Genomic DNA, 22,739 nt, shown 5'->3' with positions numbered 1-22,739 from the left:
TTCGAGTTCATGAAACGTTTGTGAGTACTTAGGACATACAGAGCTTTGTGGGATTGCTATCAGCTTCCAAAAATAACTAATGTGTGGTCTCTACCTTCAAGGAGCTTATATACCAGTAGACAAGACAGCATGAAAACAGCCCATTTTGAAAAGATGGCACAATGTGAGGACTGTTAAGATATAGACACAAAACACAAATACTCCAGAGGTAGGGGCAACCAAGGAAGGATCCAACAGGAGGCATTTTTTCCCTGGACCTTGAAAGAAGACAGCAGGAAGCCAAGATGTCAGGAGATACTGGGCTGGGGAGGTGGGGTAAAGGCAAACCTGGCTCAGAAGAGCTAACGCAAGGACACAAAGTACAACCACACACGATCCTTCTCTCTGCTCAGAGAGTTAGCCGAACTTCGGTTTGACTCATATACCCTAATACAATTCTAATGAGCATTCTGGAGTTTTTTTCCTTATTACTATTTTAATCAGTAGCTGCTTTTATTATTTTTTAAAACACCACCTGATATGTGAGAGAAAATAACCCACTGCTCTTATAAAGCATGCTCAGAAAAAAAGTACTTCAAAGTCATCCACTTTAACCTAAAAAAATTAACTTAAAATCAATTCCATAACTTCTTATAATGATATCTCTTGTTCTTTTTCTTATACAAACCACATATTTAAAAATGCCTTTCCTTAAAATATTGATTTAATGACATCCTACATCATCTCAAAAAACTTCAGACTTTTTTCACACAGATGAGCAGCGTGCAATTTCATTTGCACGTGTCTTTAGCATACAGTGCTTTTTTCCCATAAATACGGGGTTATCTGTGGATTGGGTTATTTGAACCCTTTTATGACCTTCACATCCTCTCTGGCTTCCCAGAATTTTCGATAGGACATATCAACCAGAATGCATCCAATTACAAATAAAGGAAACCCAAATAAAAGTGACTTCAAGCTCCTCTATAACTGTCTCGACTTTCTCTTCATGATCCAAAGACAAGCGGAAACACCCCCAGTCATCAGTTCCTCGCAGGGGACTGTCCACTCAGGAAGTGGTCAGTTGTTATTCTGTGTTCATTTTGGAAGGAAAAGAAAATACTCCCATGGGCTCTCCAGTAGACAGATGCCCCCTTATGTCCTGTTGCCCAGCGTTCCATCAAATGACCAAGCCTAACCACACACTAGCAGGGTGGAATTAACCATGACTGGTTTAAACAATCAAGGCTTACCCCCCGGGACTGGGGAAGAGACCAGATGGAGGCAGGGTGGCCAGAGGAAGTGGCAGGGGAGCTGTCCAGTGAGCAGTCAACAGTCACGGCTCCACGGGAGAGCCCGCCGCATTTCCACCACAAAGTGCTCGGATTTCTGAAGATTCACGGAACGGGTGAACGAGTGGAACTTGTCCGGGCTTCTTTACATATTAGTGATTTTCCAGAACAACAGTTTTTGTATGCCCATGCCTCACCCCTTACACATTTGTTGTTGAAGATGTTTAGCGGATTTAATGAAGTGACTGTATCCAGAAACACAGGGTCCGCAAGGACATGAAATAAAGCCGAGTGTAACACTCTCCTCTTCCCTTTTGCCTTTTTGGAGTCCTCCCTACATTCCAACTTAACTCCCCCAAGACTCCATTACTCTTCAACTTCAAAGGCAGGAGAAGAATGCGCCCAGGCCAGAACCCCCTGTGCTTTTCTAACCCTACATACGCCACTTCCCATCATGGTTATCACTGTTGTGAATTATTAGGGACAACAACTGATGAGTCTGTCTACCGTTCAAAGGCAAACAGAAGGAAATCCTTAGTTTCAAAACGAAGAAAACGTTTCCAGTAACCTCCCACAGTAGAGAGACTTCCCTTTCAGCCTCATGGTCCAGCACCTCGCCGTATTTCAAACTTACACCAGTCACCGGCAAGGGAAAAGGAGTGACCAGGACTAAGTGAGACTCCTATAGGAAGTCAGCCCCTGGTAAACATGCCTGGTAAACTTAGTGAGGGAGTGAACAAGTCCACCATTTCGTTCATTTCCTAGCTGTAACTCTCTAAATTCCATGCTGAAGAGTTCACTGCTTCTCCTTTATATAGTAAACTCCTGAAGGGGAGAAAAAAAGACTCAGAAAATAAGCATGGGGCTAAAAAAAAAAAAAAACCCTCTGCCTGTAACTATTGTAAGTTGAGAAAAGGTCAGGAACAAGTGGCACCAAAGTTCCTGGTTGGACTGAAAACGGCTTGAAAAAATACCTGAGATGTCAGATGTCACTCGTGCCAATTACTTTGATCCTTCCTGTCTCAGAACGTGATACCATCAGTGTTTAAAAGCTTTGGTTTTCAATTCAGTCCATTATCATGGAGAAAAGGGGAATTTATTTTTTAAACGTCACAAATTGACGTGTTCCAAATCAATGAAAAGTTTGCAGCATGATTCAATATTAACAGTTAATAAAAATCTATCAATTGGCGGGGGTACAGGAAAAAACCTCTTCTGAGGTTATAAATCACATGGATAGCAATTCAAGCAGGGCCTGCCATGAGTGTATTAGGGGGAAATCCATAGATGATGCATAGTTGTTTCCAGAACATCCACAGGTTTTCTGTCCTTAAGCTCGTAACTCAGATTAAGCATCAAATATCATTAAACTTCACCAAATATTGCTCAGCACATAGATTTTTTTGAAAAAACTAAAAACCAATTCGTGGATGCCTGCTATTTAAGACATCTAGCTCACTAATTGCAAAATCTATAGGAAAGTCTGCTCAGCATCAAAGACTTGGTTGATCCTATGAGCAATTCTAAATGAAAAACTGTCTCCATTGCAAGTAAATAAAGCACTTAATGCAGTTTCTGGCTCTAATGCTGTTTCTCCTGTGGGCTTTGAAAATGACCTTCCTGAAAGCATCAAGGACTATAACTTTTTAGATAAAGAAACTTGTTCTTGTTTTAAGTCTATGTCAGGTTCATTCCCCTATAAGCCCACAGTTTTCAAAAGCAGAGGGAAAAGTAATCCAGAATTTAAAAAAAAAAAGTCCTGTTTCCAGAATGAAGTTGCCTGTCAGCCTGCCTTGGGCCTTAGGTGGAAAAAGCAGAGATTAAAGAGTCCGTATTCTTTTTCATGTTTCATCTGCTAGTTTTGTGAATGTAGAAAGAGAACCAGTGGCTACAGCTAAGCACCCAACTGTGGTATTAAACAGAAAGTGTGATTCTCTCTCCCTCTCTCTTTCTCTCTCTCTCTCTCTCTCTCTCTCACACACACACACACACACACACACACACTCCACGTTAGTGAATTCAGAACTGAGTTTGAGTTTCTAGCACAGGCATCCGCTCTCCATTCTCTGAGCCATTGATGAAGGTACCTCAAGGAGGGGTGAGTGGCACTGCAGATGTGTCCTCCTATCGCCGTGACAATAATGAAGCTCTTTGTTCGGCTCTGTGAATGTGAAGTGTGAAATCTCCCTCTGATGATCTCACCATTTCCTATTTATTCTATACTTACCTGAATACGCCAAGTATTGCAGCTTTTTAATGCATATGCAAACCACTAAAATGTCCTTTTGTGAGACACTTTGCTAAAAGGCCGCTTTTGATACGTGTTCTTCATCTCCTCTTCAAACTGAGTGAGACTGCTTCCTTCTTTCCAAGACACAAGCAACTCACTATTTAGAGTCTTTGGCTTTGATTTGGTAGAACAGCCCAACAGGAAGAGACCATGTTCTCTTTTATTCTCCATATTTCTGAAGGCAAACTTGGACCGATTTGTTTTGATTTACTAACAGAATCATGTCCCTGCCACAGACACAGGCTTCCTTTATGTGCTTTCAGTCATCAGTCCATCTCTGTGGACGAAGTTTTCCCAAAGAAAACTGAAACTCCTTCTGTGGGGAACTGTGCAGCACCGTGGACATCAGACTGGGGGGCGGTCGTTGTTCTCTCCAGCATCCCTGCATTCCCTGCATCCCTGTGAGCTCAAACCAAGAGACCTGGTGACATTGGAAAAAGACACTCAATAAAACTGAGCGCCCAGTCTTTGGAGGAGGCAGCTGGGGGTGGGGTGGGGGGAAGGTCACGTGTTCGGTCATATGTTCTATGTTAGCTCTCTGCTCTTTTCTTATGATTGAACTGTATTTGCTACCCCCTTCACAGTTAGGGGTAGATGGTGTTGCTAATAGTCAAAAATCATCAAATGAGTGGGGCTGGAACCTTTCAACCGGGAGGAGTTAAGGCTCTAGGCGTCTGCTATATTCTTTTCTCAGTGGAGTCACCTCCGTCCTCTGAAAAGCACAGTTGGTAACTGAAAGGCACCTTTAGCTTGGAAGGCAGGGTGGCACTGATGACCATTTTGTGGTTTTCCTCAGAGCAATGGCAGCCCAAAGCAATTGGTTACACCCTAGACTTCAGGGTAAAAAGGAATACGTTCCTGTGCGGTAGCAGAGGCAGACACAGTCACACCTGGGGCCATTTGAGCCTCTCAGTGAGTGAACCTGGGGAAGAGATACTCGTCCGCCCTGCGTATTCCTGGTTACCCTGTAAAACCTAACAAAAGGTCATTTAAATGTTTGGGGATCCTCAAACAAACTCATTCCGATAGCACAGCTTTAAAGACATAATTCTATGGATGTTATGATGTAATTAGTGGATCCAGTGAGGGACACGTGGGCTGTGCCACCAAAAATTTTGGAAAGCCAAAAGTAAACTTTGCTATAAACCAAAAAGAAGGTGCTGGGCAAAATGTCTGAGCACAACGTGATGTAGAATTACAGATATGACCTACATACATATTTCCTCTCTCTTTTCTTCCTCTTTTTATAGTCTGAGCACATTGCCATGAAATCACTCCTGGGCTCATTGGGTTGATGAGGATCCATCTCTTTTCAAGGGACAAACTCTCTTTTAAGGACTTTCAGAAGTTACTTATGTAATGCTTATTTCTGTTTTTCTCCACACCCAAAAAAGGGGATTTTATGAAATAGAGCAACATAAAGATCCTCCCATTTTCCCTCTATCTCAAGCTAAAACTCAAAAATAAAACAACAGCCATTGGATTAAAGAGAATCAAAAAAGTTCTTGTGTTCTTCAAGTTTGTCTAATTTATTACAAACTAAAAATCTCTTTCCAACTGGCACCAAGGTGGCTTTTCTTCTTGAGCTGATTAGGAGGACCACATGAGCTCAGGAAAAGCGTCAGATCCTGCCTCTGGCACAGCTGGAAGGATCCAACTGATTTGCCAGTATGATTTTAAAAAAAAGAAAAGAAAAGAAAGAAAGAGGCTTCATCTCAAAGTCATAAATTTATATTTTGAAGCCCCAAGAAAAAAATCATTCCTTCTTCATTTTAAAAGAAGTAAAATCAAAATCCATGATGGCATCTTTCAGGGGACCCCAAAACAAAAGCAGCTGGGGCCATATTTGGGTCATCCTTTCCTACCACAGTGGGAGCTCACTCAATGCCTTAACCTCGAGTTATGTAGGTTCCCACTGGCATGGGGTCTCACTCAGAAAACACAAATCCTCAGGAAACAGTCCTGATCTAAGACCATGCTAGAATGTCTTCCTCTTAAGAATTCTGTTTGCCAGGCTGGCCCCGGGGCAAGTGAATGGATTAGGTCAAACTTTTCTTCAGCCAGCCAGGGAAGGGTCCCGGATCTGCTTTGTGGCATTCACCATGGTAAGTTGAACACCCAAGAAACCAGGAACACCTTGGGGCTCCTGTCTCCCCAAGGAAGCCCACGGTATTCCCTTACTGGTCAGTCTTTTCACAACCACCTCCTCACGTCAAAACTGACCTGGCCTCTCTTTCATTAGATCTCCTCCCTTTGCCAAATGGCCCTTGGCCTGGGAGATAAGGAAGGGTGTATTAGTTTATTCATGAGCCCTAATAAATTTGTATTTTTCTTCTCAGGAGACACAGGTGCACCTAAACAGAACAAGAGTCATGGTGCCTTAACTCGAAAAGATGACTCCATCATTTCAGTCTTTTAACAAATAAGCCTTTCAGCGCCTTTCATAGCTTATACGTGGATCCCACTATGGAGGCAGAATGTTTGGCTGGCCATGTGTTTCTGAACTGAGACTTTGTGTGTTTGTTCGATTGTTTTTAGTAAGAGAAACTGATCTTTATGTTGATTCTGCACATTCTAATTTGACTTTAATTCCTTTTTCACATTGACCCTTTTTAATCTACCATATTTTGGGGAGATACACACACACATATATTTTAAATTTGCCTGCTTTCACTCAGAAATCCAGAATCCCCAGACATTTCAGTGGCCTGCTATCTCAATGTTTTCTTCATGTGATTCAAAAACAGGGGCTTCTTAGCCTCTTTGCCTTTGTTAAATAACTAGAACTATTTGAAATTATTCCTCATTCCAGATACACAGCTGATAGAATCACATACCAGTCCCTGACTGAGGCTATCTGTTTTTTTCTCTCTGAAAATGTTGGGCAGAATTTCACAACCCATCATTCCTCTATTAACAGTTAACCAGGATGAGCATATTTGAATAAAAGCACATCTTGTTGCATGCAACAATGGTTTGACAGAAGAGCCTTGTGACAGAGTTCGAATTTTCCTGCTTTCAGCTTCGCCATGAAGCCCTGTAGCCCGCCACGCGTGCAGAACGGCAGAACTTACAACCACCGCCGACAAAGGCAGAGCACAATGCTACCTGTGGAGCCCTGCCGCCAGGAGCAGATCACAGCTCTGGGCGTTAAAAATGCCCTAAACTGGCCAGTAGTTACGGAATAGAACTTGCCGCTACTTGAAGCACTCATCAAAGCAAGGCTTTTTCAAACAACTGTTATGACATAACTATTCAATTTTACAACCATCCATTTAGTGTGTGGTGAGGAAAAAAAGGAAGAATGGGAGAAAAGCATCGAAGTTTCTAGGTTTCTGTGTATGATATGTGAAGGTTTGATTCTTGATCACTTTCGGAGCCAGGGAGAGTGGCTCAGACACAACGGAAAGAGCTACAACAGCCTGAAACACAGCTCTTCTTGAAAGTGACTTCCCTTTACTCATCTATGTCCCCCTCCAAAAAAAAAATCAAAATGTACTTCATGAAACTATTGTATATGAAGCACTTATTAGCCGTAATTAAATGGACAATATGAATTTACTACGTCTTTAGGACTTTGGCTTGTTCTGGTTTAGAGCAAGATGATTAATGCAAATACATATTACTTGAGATAACCATTTAGCAGCTAATTTAGTCAAATTTATTACAGCAGTTAGAGCTTTTTCATTTTAGCAGACGGAGACAAGGACATGCCAAAAGTGGGAAACGTGGACGAGTGCACACTGCCCTCTAGTGGCCAGCCGGCTGGCGCGCTTCTGGGGGGTGTGGAGTTGCTGCCATGCGTATCCAAGCAATAGCATCAGGTTCTGCACGTTTCCGGCATCATTTTAAACCATTCTCATCCAAAGCACTTTATTTCAGGGATGATTTACTGCACTTTCCCCCTTTACTAGCTCAGGAGTACCTAGATACAAATCAAATCAATTTCGACTTGGCAAGATTTTGGTTAAAGTATCATTTTTAACATCTGCATTTTAAAGCTCTCTTTCAGTGGGTATTTAATGGCATCGTTTCACATTACTGATTGTTTTTACTTGTTCCTTCATTTTGGGCCATATTTCAGAGACTGTGTGGAGCTGTCACTCTGTTTGGCTCCAGTCAAATCAATTCTGTGCCTCCCTCAGGCCAGCGTTTCTCTGTGACTTGGTTGGGAGATTTGTTTTGTTCCAGCATTCCATAACGTCCCACCAGAATTTCCCCGGCCTGGCCGATGTAAATTTAGCTCATACGTGGACTGTGAATTCTGCTACACAAGATCAAAAGGAACAGATACATAAGGACGCAGGCTGATACTGCTGCACTGGGGTGAACGATCAAAGTCGGAGGGCTAAAGCACCTTCAGAACCACTCAAATAGCCAGAATCTCAACGAGGTCTACCTCGAAGCGATGAATAAATCCATGTACATTCACCTTCCTTACCATCTAATGTCAAACCCATTGATGATACCCACACTGCATTAGGTGTTCTGTGAGCCACAAAGATTTGTAGTCCTTTTCTTCTCCCTTTCACACCATGGCTTCCCAAACCGGAACAAAGTCTTGCTGCACATGCTAGTAACCCTCACGAGGGAGATGCTGCTCCACTGAATTGCTGATTGTATTTGTCCTACTAATGGCAGTCTCCGGCAGGCATAGAGCGGGGCACCTTGGCTTAGTGCAGGGCCTCCCCTCTCTGAGCTTGAAGTTTGCAGACAAAGATCACCTGGTCCCCGTCTTAATACGCAGTGCTTTCTGTTCTGTTTCACTTTGTTTTCACCCCTAGTGCTGAATAAGGGCCAGTGTGTGACGAAGTACTACCGCTGGATGCAGAAGAACGGAGGCTATATCTGGATACAGTCTAGCGCCACCATAGCTATTAATGCCAAGAACGCAAATGAGAAGAACATCATCTGGGTGAATTATCTTCTTAGGTATAGTTTCTAATTCTACTTTGCTTCTGTTTCCGTTATAATTATTAACCATTAGACGGCCTAATGGTTAATAATTGACATGTGATATTATCTTTTGACAGTATCTGGTGTAGAATTAAGTGGAAATTCTCCTTTTCTTTCCGCAAGATTTTAAAAAATGTGTAAAAATCAAAGTTATGTTGGAAGGGCCTTTCAGGATTGATTCACAACACTTTTGATACTTCTTGGTCTGTCAGCATTTGAGCAGCTCTGCAGAGGTTGCTTTGGTTTCTCCACAAATGCTCAGGCTGTAAAAAGAACATAGACTTTTGCCTAAAGCTAAAGGCTGCAAGGGCATCTCCTTCCCCCACTGCATGCACACGTCCTTGCATGCTCCGATCCTTGTTAAAATTAAGCAAAAGGAGATGAAAAAGAAGTGGTAGGGTACATTTTAGGGTATTACAGCCCTTTGCAGTCCTCAGCATATTACAGAGCATTTGATTGCCTAGACGTTGAAGTTGTGGTAAGCAAAGTGGCTTGCTTTGCTGGAATCAAGATAACATCAGTATAAAAATGAAGACAATCTTCTTTTGCCTGCTCTGTGATCTCAGGCAAGCTTTACAGCTGTTTTAATGCATCCTCAAATTTACATCCACGAAGGCGGCCAAACTCAACAGCTTCCTAAATTCTAGTGTGTGAGACCATTTCTCAATCCTTTCTCACTTTCTGCCTTTGGATTCAAACTAGGAAAAAAAAAAGGAATCGAGACCAGAGCCTGGTGGTCTGTGTTTGGGGCCAGGCTTCCTGGGCGCTTCTCCACCAATCCTGCCATGGAGCTCTCCAAATGTTCGGCCTGGTCCCCTCCCACCACAGTCATTCCAGTCGTTGGCTTCTCTTGGCCTGCAGCCACCAAGCAGGGCCCACACATGGTCCGAATAGGAAAACTTCCAATAGGTTTTATAAATGGAAGTTGTTGCCCTTTGGCTGATAATTTAGACAGGGAGTACTCGAATGCCATTTTTCTTTAAGACAACCAAATGGAGCTGAGATGCTGACAACCACGGCTCATCAGCACACTGACCCTTGGCTTGCGCTCCTGCGCATTGGTGAGGACTTGAAGGCATGGATGTGCTTGCTACCAATAGCATATCAATCAAACACTAATGATTATTGCTCTGGGGAGGGCCTTAATGTGCACCACTTAAAAGAGTCTTCATTTATCTACTTTCTCTTTCCTTTTCTGACCTCCTCTACTCTACATTAATTCTCTCTAAAGGTATGTGTATTTAATGTGCATTCCTCCAAGGCCTGATTTTCATGCAGTCATGTGTTTGTGACATCAAGAAACTCCTTTCCAAAGCGGTTATTGGAGCAGTGGCAGTACTTCATGCAGAAGGTCATGAACACATGCCAAAAGAAAACAGAATGAGGTACTGCAGTGTTGATCTTTTGCTAGGCAGAAATGGAGTTATGCTATATTATTAAGAATTAGGCAAGGTAACAGGACACCACAGATGAGAAGACATCTGTCCCCCATGCCGAAGTACCCGGGGGCACTAAAACAATCTGGGTGGTTGTGACTCCCATTCAGGGAGATTTCTTCCTATTTGGGTCTCCCTCACTACACTGTCAGCCTCATGACTTCCTACTCTGCCGCCAGACAAAGGGCATGAGAATGGCTAAGGAGAGGTCAGTCAACGCAACTTTGGATCAACACCGTTAGATTAACCTAGGACCACTTGGCACAAGCTCATGAGTGTTTGCTGATCCGAGTCCACCTAATGACATATGGAGAGAAAAAATCAGTTTGGGTATGAAAGACAAGTCTTCAGGCTCAAGAGCTCAATCTCAGATACACTAGACCCGTTTCACCTAACCTAAAGTCTCACCTCAAGCTCAGTATAACAGACTGTGAAGTTCTATGACAAGTGACTTATAACCTCCATGCTGTCTGGACCAAAGGAGACTAATCTAGGTGGGCTCCATCAGAAGAAACTTCCTGAAGTAGTCACTCGTTGGTATCACTTTTATGGGCTAGAGATCCAGTAAGAAAAGGACCTAGTCTTGGCAAACAGTAACTGTTGAAGTTTGTAATTCTTTCCCACATTCCTTTTCTTTGTTCTTCCCTGAGCAGTACTGTCATGCTCTGTCTTGCTACTCAGAATACCTCATTTCCAGGCCCCATCCAGGCTTGTTCTTCTCAGTTCTGAACTTATTACTCCCCAGTCTTCTTCCCATTCCCTTGAAAGGCTTGGTCGGTTTACAGGCTCAGAGTAGTGGGAGACTACATTTGTGCTAGGTCTGCCTTTCCACCCTTCGTCTCATCTGATTATCTAGAGAAAGCTCAGCCACTGAAGTTAACTCACACTAAGGAGCAAATGCCTGATAATCCATCTTTGTGAATTAACCTTCCCAGGGACACTTGCAGTTTTAGTTACAAAAACACTGACTCTTTAATCTAGGAATTTCCCTAGAAATTAGCAAATGAGTCAGTAATCATCTCTCGTAAGACTCTGCTTAGCTAACCATTATGGAAGGATAGGAGAGGCATTTTCCATTTTGAGGCAAGAGACTTTCCTGGCGGCTTCACATTTTAGCAGCCTACACCGCTCAGCCCTTGGGCCAGCCCTGGAGTGGCATTTCTAGGAGATAGCTAACTCCAACTTCTCCAGAAGAGGCTTGTTCCTGAACTAAAAATAGAACAAAAATTAAACACATTTGTGCAAGTGGGGTTAGATAAATTCTGTTAGGGCCTCTCTCACTCTGGGACTCTACCCACTGCAATCAGATTTCCAGCTAACAAGCTACAGGTGTACACCACATGAGCAGATGAAAATGTGATTGTAATGGGTGTGTTGACAGTTCAGTAGCCATAATGCATGCATCCCAAGGTGCACCTGTGCATCTGTCAGATCTTAGGTGCCAAGGTTTCTGTCCCCACCTCCCACAGCGTTGGAGCCATCAGAATAACTGAGAAGCTCCATCAGGGAGCCAAGATAAGGGCACTGAGGCAATGGCCTCATTAGGAGCCTGAGAGAAGACAGGGCGTACCCGGAGGTGTGGGAGTGAATTGTTCAGAGTACTTTTCACCCTCCCCTGCCCCCCACCAGGTGTTATACCAGGAGGAATGTGAAGCAGCACAGTTCCCTGGCCTCCAGTAGCACCTAATTATTTAAAAGCTTTTCAGTGGCTTTCATGTTTGGCTATTCAGTCATTGTAGTGGGGTGCACCTGCACCCCTGCACATACAGTCCAAGCTTCTGTAAAAGTCCTGTGATGAGCTGAGACATGATTTCATGTATAGTTGTTTAAACTCTCTAAACTCCAAGTTTGGGGCAAGGAAGTAGGGAGAAGATGGTCAAAAGCAGACCATGCAGCACGGGTGCCTGCGTGCCTGACGAGTGCCTCCCTCCCGCAGTAACCCAGAGTACAAGGACACGCCTATGGACATCGCCCAGCTCCCCCATCTGCCGGAGAAGACGTCAGAATCCTCGGAGACCTCTGACTCTGAATCAGACTCTAAAGACACCTCAGGTATTACAGGTATTACTACTTCTCCATGTTCTGTAGTTACGGCATGCCTTTCCAGACACGAGGGGTGGGTGTTGGCCAAAGGGGCACTGTCAGAGCACAGAAACTGGTCGGATTTCATATGGAGACATATGACATCAAGTTAGTACTGAGTCTCTCTCTCTCTAAACCCGCACACGTGCACCATCACACACCTATGCACACACCTGTGTGTGTGTGTATCCAAAAGGTACCCATCCATGTAATATGAAAAATAGAGACAGTTATTGAAGATATAAAATACAAGAAAAGTTGTACATAGGACAAGGACACCTTACTCCCCTTTAAAGTAGACACCCTGGGACCTCACACAGTTCTCCCAATTGCTATCAGCTGCCCCATCGTATTTTCCTGAATCTCATTAATGATCTGAAATCTGTTGCCTTTCAAAGGTGATTGTAGTTTTGGGAAAAGCCAGAAGTCGCAGGGTGCCAAATCTAGACTATAGGAGGATTGAGTCACCTGGATGATAAATGATGTTTTGCCAAAAAACTCTATGAGTTTTGCCTCTATGAGGCAAGATGCATGAGTGGGCACATTGTCATAATGAAGATGCCAGTCACCGGTTGCCCACGGCTGCGGCCTCCTGAATGATCCCAGTAGTTGCTGTGGAGGAATGTTCAAGCTTAACGCAAAATTTGATGCAGATTCACTGCTGTACTTGCTCAGGCATTTTGAATGCCGCAACCACATGCTCACTCCACAGCATCTACCACCCACCCTGACTAGTACAGAGAGGTCGTCCCTGTCCCCACACGCACATTGCAGTCCACTCTCCTTGGCTGCCAGGTTACATCGGTGTCACACAAACCATTCACATCATATCAACGATGGCTGGACTTTTCCTGGACAGACCTTCACACTCGTGTGTGTATTGTGTACACACAATACTTACATGTATGTATGTGCTGGGAATGTATACATGCATTTATGTGTATAAATATATATGTATGCTGTGTATATTTATACACATAGATATAGGTATGCTGTGGTGTATAAATGTATGTACACAAATGTACTTCATGTCAGCCCCTCACTGGCCATACAGAAGGGGCCCTGCCCTGACCCCACAGCTAACTCTGGCCTCTGTATCAGAAGCAGACAGCAGGACTGTCTGTCAGTGGTGCTCCAAGGCAGACTCTGACTTGGCACCCCAAATATTCACATCCTCACCAAGCTGGAATTGAGCCTCTAGAGTCAGATATTTTAATGACATTGGTAAATGACTCGATGCTGGACTGTTACTCTTTTTCTGAATCTGTGTGAAATAAATCCATGCGTTCCCATGTCGAATCATAGAGTGGTTACATGATTTGTCCAAGGTGCTGGTCCTGGCTGCCACCCAAATGTATCATAGCAGAACCAGAAAACCAGCATCGTCCCTAAATCTCCTGAGGTTGTATTACCAGGAGAATCTATTGTTCTTAAAATGTAAAATATATTGAATGGCTAGGGGCCCAGCTGCCACTCCCCTTCCTTGGACACCTGCTCCCCAGGTGTGTAAACACATATCCTTCCTCTCCAGACAAAACAAAGGAGGCAAAGGAGGTGAGGAGCCCTCACGGAGGATCTGTTTTCCTGCCTCCTAAATTGCATTCATCGGAAGTTCTAGAACAGAAAGCCTCGGCTCCTCGTTTATACAGTAAACAAAAACGAAAAAACATCCCCTGCCCCATGGAGGGGCAATAGTTGGAGGAGATGAAAGTTAATAAAAATTAAGTAAAACATACAGTGAATCTGATGGTGATAAATGCTATAGAGAAAAATAACTTCAGGCCCTGGCTGGTGTGGCTCAGTGGATTGAGTGCTGGCCTGTGAAACAAAGGGTCACCAGTTCCATTCCCAGTCAGGGCAGAGGCCTGGGCTGTGGGCCAGGTCCCCAGTAGGGGGCGCAGGAGAAGCAACCACACATTGATTCTCTCCTCTCCTTCTCTCTTCCTCCTCCTCCCTCAGGAAATGAATGAAATCTTTAAAAAATAAAAATTAAAGAAACTTTAGGAACAGAGTGTGGTTTTCGATGAACAAGTAGTCACCAGTGGAAACTGCATGCCCTCTTTAGAAAATCACCTTGCACACCATCATTTCTGTGTGCCCCTGACACCTTATTCCAGATTATTTACCCTAAGTCCCCGAGTAGTTCTGCAGGACTTCTCAAACGGAATGTGCCTGAATCACCTGGGGATCTTAGTCAAGTACAAAATCTGATTCGGTAGGTCTGGGTGGAGGCCTGCGATTCTGCATTTGTAACAAGTCTCCGGTCGGGCTGGTGCTGTTGACCCATGAGCCGCACTGTGAGTCAAGGTCAGCGAATCTAGGCCCTCGAGAAAAAAAGCCCAGGCTCTAAGTAAGGGAGGTGGTAGAGAAGCTCAGGAGGGGGACACGACCTCTCCCGCAGGACCCCCCAGCCGGCGAGAGACCGGTCTTGCCCCATTAATGTGGTGTTTCCTTTTTCTCCTCTCCTCTCCCCGCGCCCACCACCCCCCACCCGCACACAGAGGACAACGAGAACTCCAAGTCCGACGAGAAGGGGAACCAGTCTGAGAACAGCGAAGACCCGGAGCCCGACCGGAAAAAGTCGGGCAACACCTGCGACCAGGACATGAACTGCAACGACCAAGGCCACAGCTCCAGCAATCCTGACAGCCGCGACAGCGACGACAGCTTCGAGCACTCGGACTTTGAGAATCCCAAGGCCGGCGAGGACGGCTTCGGGGCCCTGGGCCCCATGCAGATCAAGGTGGAGCGCTACGTGGAGAGCGAGTCGGACCTGAGGCTGCAGAACTGCGAGTCGCTCACGTCGGACAGCGCCAAGGACTCGGACAGCGCGGCCGAGGCGGGCGCGCAGGCCCCCAGCAAGCACCAGAAGCGCAAAAAGAGGCGGAAACGGCAGAAGGGTGGCAGCGCCAGCCGGAGGCGCCTGTCCAGCGCCTCGAGCCCCGGCGGCCTGGACGCGGGCCTGGTGGAGCCCCCGCGGCTGCTGTCCTCCCCCAACAGTGCCTCGGTGCTCAAGATCAAGACGGAGATCTCGGAACCCATCAACTTCGACAACGACAGCAGCATCTGGAACTACCCGCCCAACCGGGAGATCTCCAGGAACGAGTCCCCCTACAGCATGACCAAGCCCCCCAGCTCCGAGCACTTCCCGTCCCCGCAGGGCGGCGGCGGCAGCGGGGGCAGCGGGGGCCTGCACGTGGCCATCCCGGACTCGGTCCTCACCCCCCCGGGCGCCGACGGTGCGGCCGCCCGCAAGACTCAGTTCAGCGCCTCGGCCACCACGGCTTTGGCTCCCGTCGCCTCCGACCCCCTGTCACCGCCGCTCTCGGCGTCCCCTCGGGACAAGCACCCCGGGGGCGGCAGCGGGGGCGGCGGGAGTGGCCCCAGCGCGTCCAACTCCTTGCTGTACACTGGGGACCTGGAGGCGCTGCAGAGGTTGCAGGCTGGCAACGTCGTGCTCCCGCTGGTGCACAGGGTGACCGGGACCCTGGCGGCCACCAGCACGGCCGCCCAAAGGGTCTACACCACGGGCACCATCCGCTACGCACCCGCCGAGGTGACCCTGGCCATGCAGGGCAACCTGCTGCCCAACGCGCACGCTGTTAACTTCGTGGACGTTAACAGCCCCGGCTTCGGCCTTGACCCCAAGACGCCCATGGAGATGCTCTACCACCACGTGCACAGGCTCAACATGTCGGGACCGTTCGGCAGCGCCGTGAGCGCGGCCAGCCTAACGCAGATGCCCGCGGGCAACGTGTTCACCACCGCGGAGGGACTCTTCTCCACGCTGCCCTTCCCCGTCTACAGCAACGGCATCCACGCGGCACAGACTCTGGAGCGCAAGGACGACTGAGGCGGGCGGTCCACGGGGAGGCATCGTCGGCGTTTTTCGTTTAGACCTTTAATTCTAGCACTTTGAATTCGAGCAGGTCAGCGTCTTCTCTCGACACGACGTTCCCCACCCCATTCCCTCTTTCTTTCACTTGACTTATTCTTTCCTGTAAAGATGTGTTTGTTTTTGGCCTTCAGAGGATCAGATGACCAGTTGCCTGCCATTTTGTCGTCTCCTAAGATGTGTGTTGGGTTGCTTTGCTTTCCTTTGCATCTTTGTTAAGGTGTCTTTAATGTGTATATGCCTCTGCCATGGAATACTCAGTCTTGTGGTCAAGAGATTTTTTCAAGTGACCGCCATTGGGTTTTTCTTCACAAAGATCTTGATGTGATCAAGATTGAAAGAGACAAAAGCATAAACAATATGCCCTGTTTGACTAAGTCAAATGAATTGGGGTGGCTTTTGTTTTTGTTCCTAATTCTTTTAAAAATAGGGGGGATAGTATTTTAGAATTTTATGCAGAATTTAATTCTCTTTTTATGGTTAAGATTTTAAGATTTTCTTACTTGCACATAAAAATAATTTGGGTTCTTAAACTTAATTTCTGGCCTGTGACTAGAATGTTTAAAAAAAAACAGTTGGACTAAATGTTAATTACTGAAACATTAACTTAATTTCTAAAACCATGGTGCTATCATTTATTAATCTGTAATGTCTTCATACAAAATGCAGCTCCTGGGCTGGGTTTTGGGGGGAAAAAAAAGGAAAAAGTCTTCTGGTCTGAAGTCCGCTGCTGCAGTCTCCTTGGTTAGTTAAGACAAAGCCCTCATTAACGTTTGCTGCAGGACTTAAAATTTTTTACCTCCCAACTAACAAACATAGCCTCACACTAAATTTAATGGGTCAGTAAAGCCCTTTTTAAAGGGGCTTTTGGAGAACTCAGTCACACTGATTTGAGGAGCAGTTGAGGTACATACTGCCTTGGGTTGAGCTGTTTTGTTTTCATGTTCTCAGTCTAACTGAGGCTAATTTTTGCAACTTCAATAACACTTCAGACTTGAAGAAGGAAACATATTTAACATGTTTTAATTTTGTTCATTTCTTGCTAAAAAAAAAAAAGGAAGGTTGTATTTTGGGGGACTGATTTGATTTGATGGAATTTTTTTTCCCTTTGGTTCTTTTATTTCTAGGTTGGAACCAATACAGTTTAAAACTAAAGAATGGGTTAATAAGCTTCAAACAGATAACTGCAACTGAAACCTGCACATTAAGTACAAAAAAAAAAAGAAAAAGAAAAAAATACCCTATTTTGTCTTTGTTGCCAGAAATCAGTGTAGTGTCAAACACTCCAAATGACTGTCGAGTATAAACTCTCCTTCCGCTCCATTTGGGCAGCTGTTCGTTAAGGCATCTAACGACAGATGTGAGAATTGTAACGTGTGCAGTGTGTACGTGTCCTTGGCTGTCGTCCATTGCAGTTTCAATGTATGTTTCTATATGCGGTATATACTAAGCTAATGTAGTTGTTTTGTCCTTTGTCTTCTCTGTGCTCTCTCTCTAGTCCGGAGTGGCCCAGTCCCATTCCCGCAGTCCTAGTGAATCCGTGATTCTTGGGGGTTAGTGGTTTTCGTGTGGTGGCCTTCCTCTGTGACGTCACCCCTATGCTGCTCCTACTGTCTGTGAACCTTCCGTTTCACTTTTTTAAAATTCCTGCTGTTGCTTTGCTGGTGTATATTCTCCCAACCTCTCCTTTCTTTCCCTTTCCCTCTCCTCTCCCCCCTCCTTCCTTCCTTCCTTCTCCAAAATCTTTTTCATTCTCAGAGATAAAAAGACTCTTAACTAGCTCAAGGTTAATGGAGCCATTTTTTCCCACATGGAATTCTGGGTATGACTCTTTCTTCTGGAGTGCACCTCAAAGCACTGAAGAATAATGCTCAGATTTACTAAATCAATTGATGCCATACAGCCTCAGTTGTTAACATTCCCAGAGTCCCTTGTGCTCTACCTATAAGCAGTGGGTGCTTTTCTTTGGTTTCCTTCCAGGTTGGCTAATGGAGCAATATATCAAGTGATTACCAGTGAGACAGAAAACTATTTCAAAGGTCAACCAACATTTTTTTTAAAAAAACAGAAGGGGAGGGTATATGGAATATAGAATTGTCATATATATATATTTGTTTATGCGTGCAATGCTACTATAGTAACTCAGCTGTCCTTTGAATATCACTGTGTTGAGTGAATTCCTCTAGGACCTTGAATTCCGTGAGTTGGGCCCTAACCACAGTGGAATAATGGCAAAATGAAGTGAAATACCACAGAGTTTAATAGTGAGCTTAGTTGAAGGATTTAATAGTTTTAGAAGGTGAAGGAGGCTAATCACGAAATTTAAAGATTAATTTTGGAAGCTCTACTCTAGCTATTGAACAATCAAAGGAATGCACCTATCAGCTATAAAGAACAGCTAGACAGCTGTTTTTTTTCTTTTATAAATGTTTCTGTGTTGTGTCAATATGACTTCTGGTGATTTAAACTAACAGATAATCACAGCTGCTGTCTAAATCCATAATGTTAAAATTACAAAATGAAAAAAAAAAAACCTTCATTACCTGTGAAGACTGTGTCTGTGTTTTTAACTATTTCTTGTACAAATATATGAAACCTTTTATGAGGAGACAGGTGCCAAGTAGCTGAATAACGGGGAAAGGGATATTCTGTTCGTAAAACTCTTAGCAGTGTTACCAACTCTACGACGTATATATATACATATATACATATATATATATATATATAAATTAAAACGTGACAAAGCGACAGCTATGGTACATTTGTTTTGTGTGAAGCTAACCGGACCTAACTTCCTGAGTGCCTGGCTTATTTTGAAACATTTTTTCATTGACCATTGATAATGCTGCAAATCAGAAATGTACATACTTCATTTACAACAGGGTTCTTTTTATACTTTTGTAGATTCTCATACATGTCACATACATGGTTGTCTTTATGTAACTTAATTTTTTCATCCGCAGGTGCCATTTTCATAATAAACTTCTCTTGGATTTGTTACTATCTGGCATCATTTCTTTTACATGTAACCATCTTAACTAATGAATGCTGGTAGTATTTGTTTAAGCAGGTACCTTGGTCATTATTCTTGATTAAAAACAAAAAAAGAAAAAGTTTAAAAAAAGATGCATCCATATTTCTTGCTAGTTTTTTGGGGGGAAGAATGCCTAGCTCGTGCACTGATGAGGCTGACAAGGCACAGATTAAGATGCTAATCCAAATACTACACCAAACTTGCAACCATTCTAAATTTCCAGCTACCCCAACTCATCGTCATACTGAGCATTACTATGCACGTTATCAAAGCTGAACCTTGGCCTGCCCCATTAACCGCTATGGGAAGTGTGCATTTTTTTATTAATGCACAGTAAGTGATGATAGTTTTCATACATTAATCATTTAAAATGCACTTGATATTTTCATTTATTACAAGCTATAATGTATAACCAACTATTCCATTGCTTGTATCTTCTCTTTATGCTAAATATGCATTTCCTTTCTCCAGACAAGCCAAGTCAGTCATGGTTGTGCTGTGTGATTGGCCAGCTCAGCATGCAGTCTGTCATGGTTTAAGGCAGGTCAGCTGGCTATCTCAGAAAAAAAAAGAAAGAAAGCAAACTTCAATGCTATCTCAAAGTTAAGAATAGAGATGGGTCACCTGTTGAGTCTGTGTTGTCCAGAAAGTGAAGAGATACGAAGGAGTTCAGCTGAAAGAAAAGGCAAATGCTTTTGTCCAAAAGCTGCCACCTACAGTGAATCTTACTCACTAGTTTCAGTGTTCAATGACATTTGCCAATCTGAGGGTATTTTTGTAGTCATGCAGGGTTGCTTCAGACTGTGGGTATGAAAATGTGTTTATGGTAGTGGAGTCCTGGATTTCTTTTTGTGGATCCTTGAAATAAGCACTTAAGAATTAGAAGTAGGGAGAGGGTGATTGAGAACACAGACTTGGATTCTCTCAACTATTTTCCAAAATGTATCATTCCCTTTGGCCCTTGAGAAGCATATCATACAGCAGGATTTATAAGTTTTATATGTCTATATGAAGCTAGAAACTCAATCCTGAACAGATGACAGGGAGTGTGGAAGCCAGATTACCCGAAGCACACTGTCTATAGGCATTGATGGAGCCAGCCCTCGGGGGGCCTGCGGAGCTTTGCCTAGTGGAGGCTCTACAAGGCAGAGGAGCCATTCATTGTATGAGTGTGAGATTAGGCTGATGCTCTGTTGGCTGAATGTCGGTCAGCATAACACTTTAGTTCAGCCCTGTGATCTAGATGTAGTGCCAGTGGAGATTGAGAAAGAAACCCAGATGTGGTGAATGAATTGAAATCCTCACAGAGCTTCTGCAGTAGTTGTGGTAGAAATCTTGGGTTCTTACTGAGGTTCAAGCCTCTCTTAACATCATCAACAAGTTCCCCATCTTTTATTCGTTCCCATCAATGTTAAAATATGTTGCTAGTGAAATCAAGAACATCTGCCAGCCGGAAAGATGTTCTGGGCTAAGCCCCACTGATAATCATGAAGCCCTGGCCACGCCGCAGCCCGAGGCTGACAGTCAGGCAAAGGCCCTGAGCTCCCCAAGAGGCCCAGGACCCTTCTTACCAGGCCAGCAGCAAGTCAATTTGTCAAGGCTCCAGTTCGTAGGTGATGGACAGAAAAGGGAGTACTGGCCAGCTCTCTGCCCCTTTTCTCCTTCCCAGTTGATACCTACATTTGTTTATTTGGTAAAAAGGAACAAGAAAAAAGATAAAGTCATAGGACAAGAGGGAAGATATGCATTCAATGGAGTATAAAGAAAGTGGTTTCTGACCTTGTGGACTGTAACTCTTATCCATGTTCACATACTCTGAGATGAAGCCTATTTACATTGAGCTTATTTAAAACAATTTAAAATTGACTTGGCCTATGCATTGCATTAAAGGTAAGAGATAGTGCATATGATCAAGTTCAGAAGATAATCTGTTCAAGCCAAGAAGACTATTATCCAGGTTCCAAAAGTAGAAAGATCTAAGGACTTGGGAGAAAAGGAAGAATATCTTATCCAAAATTTCATATCATGTAGTGGAAAAAAGGTTAACTTTGTTCTTGAACGTAATTCCCCAAGAAGGATGACAATTCTGGGATGCTAAGGTAAGTGAATACCCTTAACTGCTCTTGCTCTCCTGTGTCTCCTAGAAAACCATTATAAAGAAGGGGGGCTGACCTGGTAAACTCCCCATGGGCATAAACATGCCTTGTTCACCTTCACATCCTCCCACTGGGCCCAGCTCAATGATTTACAAATAGTCTTAGCTCAGTAAAGATTTGCTGAATATTGATGAATAAGGACATGTGGAAAATGAAAGTGGAACATGACTTATCAAGAAGCAAAGATACCACTAGAAATGTTCATGTGGTTTGGCAGGATAACTTGAATTTCCACCAAGATAAGAACGGCAAAATGGATAGCGCTGCAAGCTAATTCATTCCTGCCTTTCTAGGTAGTCCAAGTGGCTGGCAAAGACTTCGCCATCAATAACTGTTAGCTGGAAGATGTCTGTGTGTCCACAGATAGTCTATTCTGTATACAGCAATAAATTAGGTGAAGCAAACAGAGAAAGAAGGAAGAAGAAAGGGCCCAAGTGCTTGGTAACTAAACATTGACATCTTATCCCATGGACAGCCAAGCAAATGGATCTTAGATTCACAATAAGGTACCTTTTAATAGTGTATCCTCACAGTTGAGCACTGAGATTTATAAATTCAGTTGTCACCCAGAGAATCTCAGCAACTGAGAGGAACCCTCTCATGTAGAAATCATATCTCCTGAATTCTGGAGTGAATGTCTTTCTAGTCCATGATTGGATAGTAATTTTTAAAGGGTGTTAAACTGAAATATTACCTCCAGAGTTAAATGGACTAAGTCTAAATTCTCTTCCATCTGAGTGGCCTCCACATATATGAAAATGAATATCAGAGTTTCAATCAATCTCTAGGCTAATTGTCACCTGTCCTTTCTATTGTTCCTCCAGTGGCATTGTGGCAGACCGCCTCGCCATCCCAGGTATCCTCATCTAGGTGCACCAGAATTTTTCGAGACCCCTGTCCTGACTTCCTAGGGTTGCCCTATTACCACAGACTAGGTGACTTGAAGCAACAGAAATTTATTCTCCCATGGTTCTGGAGACAAGAAGTCTGAATTAAAGGTGCCTGCAAATTTGGTCCCTTTGGGAAGACTCTGAGGGAGAGTCTGCTCCATGCTTCTCTCCTAGCTTCTAATGGTTACCAGCCACCCTTGACATGCCTTGACTTGTGAATACATCTTCTCATCTCTGCCTCCATCATCACATGACCATCTTCTCTCTGTGTGTCTGTGTCTTCACCTAGGGTTCTTCCCACTGTGTGTGACTCTCCTCTTCTAATCAGTACACTAGTCATATTGGATTAAGGGCCCACCCTACTCCAGTATGACATCAACTAAGTGACCTCTTCAAGACCCTATCACAAGAAGGAAATGGAATTAGTTTCACATGCTGAGGTATGAGAGTTTAGAAGTCTCTTTTTGGAGAACACAATTCAACCTGTAACAGTCCCTGTCGAAAGGTGGCACCTTGGAGCAATTACAGCTCCAGATGTAATCTGGTGTCTGCATGGAATGCTATCACATCTCTTGCTCAAGACTCACAACTCTTAATTAAAACAGCCAGAGTCCACACTCACTTCTTAGTAGTCAGACCAGAATTGTTATCTTATCTTGAAACTCTAGTCAACCAGAACATCTGGGTTCTTTTCACAAGCCTTTGTTAAGGTAGGTCTCTCACCTCCCA

The 22,739-nt window shown here is 44.1% G+C and overlaps 1 protein-coding gene across 1 annotated transcript in view; it reads left to right on the top strand.

Annotated features, from left to right (window-relative positions):
- Positions 1 to 16,250, top strand: part of NPAS3 (neuronal PAS domain protein 3) — an 843,234-nt gene extending 826,984 nt beyond the window's left edge. Inside the window, exons 10-12 of the mRNA XM_053670519.1 lie at positions 8,346 to 8,493; positions 11,890 to 12,005; positions 14,537 to 16,250. Of these exons, the coding sequence (XP_053526494.1) occupies positions 8,346 to 8,493; positions 11,890 to 12,005; positions 14,537 to 15,888 (1,616 nt within the window). The 3' untranslated portion in view covers positions 15,889 to 16,250. The remainder of the gene's footprint in view (positions 1 to 8,345; positions 8,494 to 11,889; positions 12,006 to 14,536) is intronic.
- The last annotated feature ends 6,489 nt before the right edge of the window (positions 16,251 to 22,739 follow it).

Source organism: Artibeus jamaicensis, unplaced genomic scaffold (genome assembly GCF_021234435.1).
Source record: "Artibeus jamaicensis isolate MK-2021 breed Jamaican fruit bat unplaced genomic scaffold, CSHL_Jam_final contig_588, whole genome shotgun sequence".
NCBI classification, from domain to species: Eukaryota; Metazoa; Chordata; class Mammalia; order Chiroptera; family Phyllostomidae; genus Artibeus; species Artibeus jamaicensis.
Note: the sequence above shows the minus strand (reverse complement) of the source record. Positions and strands in the feature narration are given on the sequence as shown.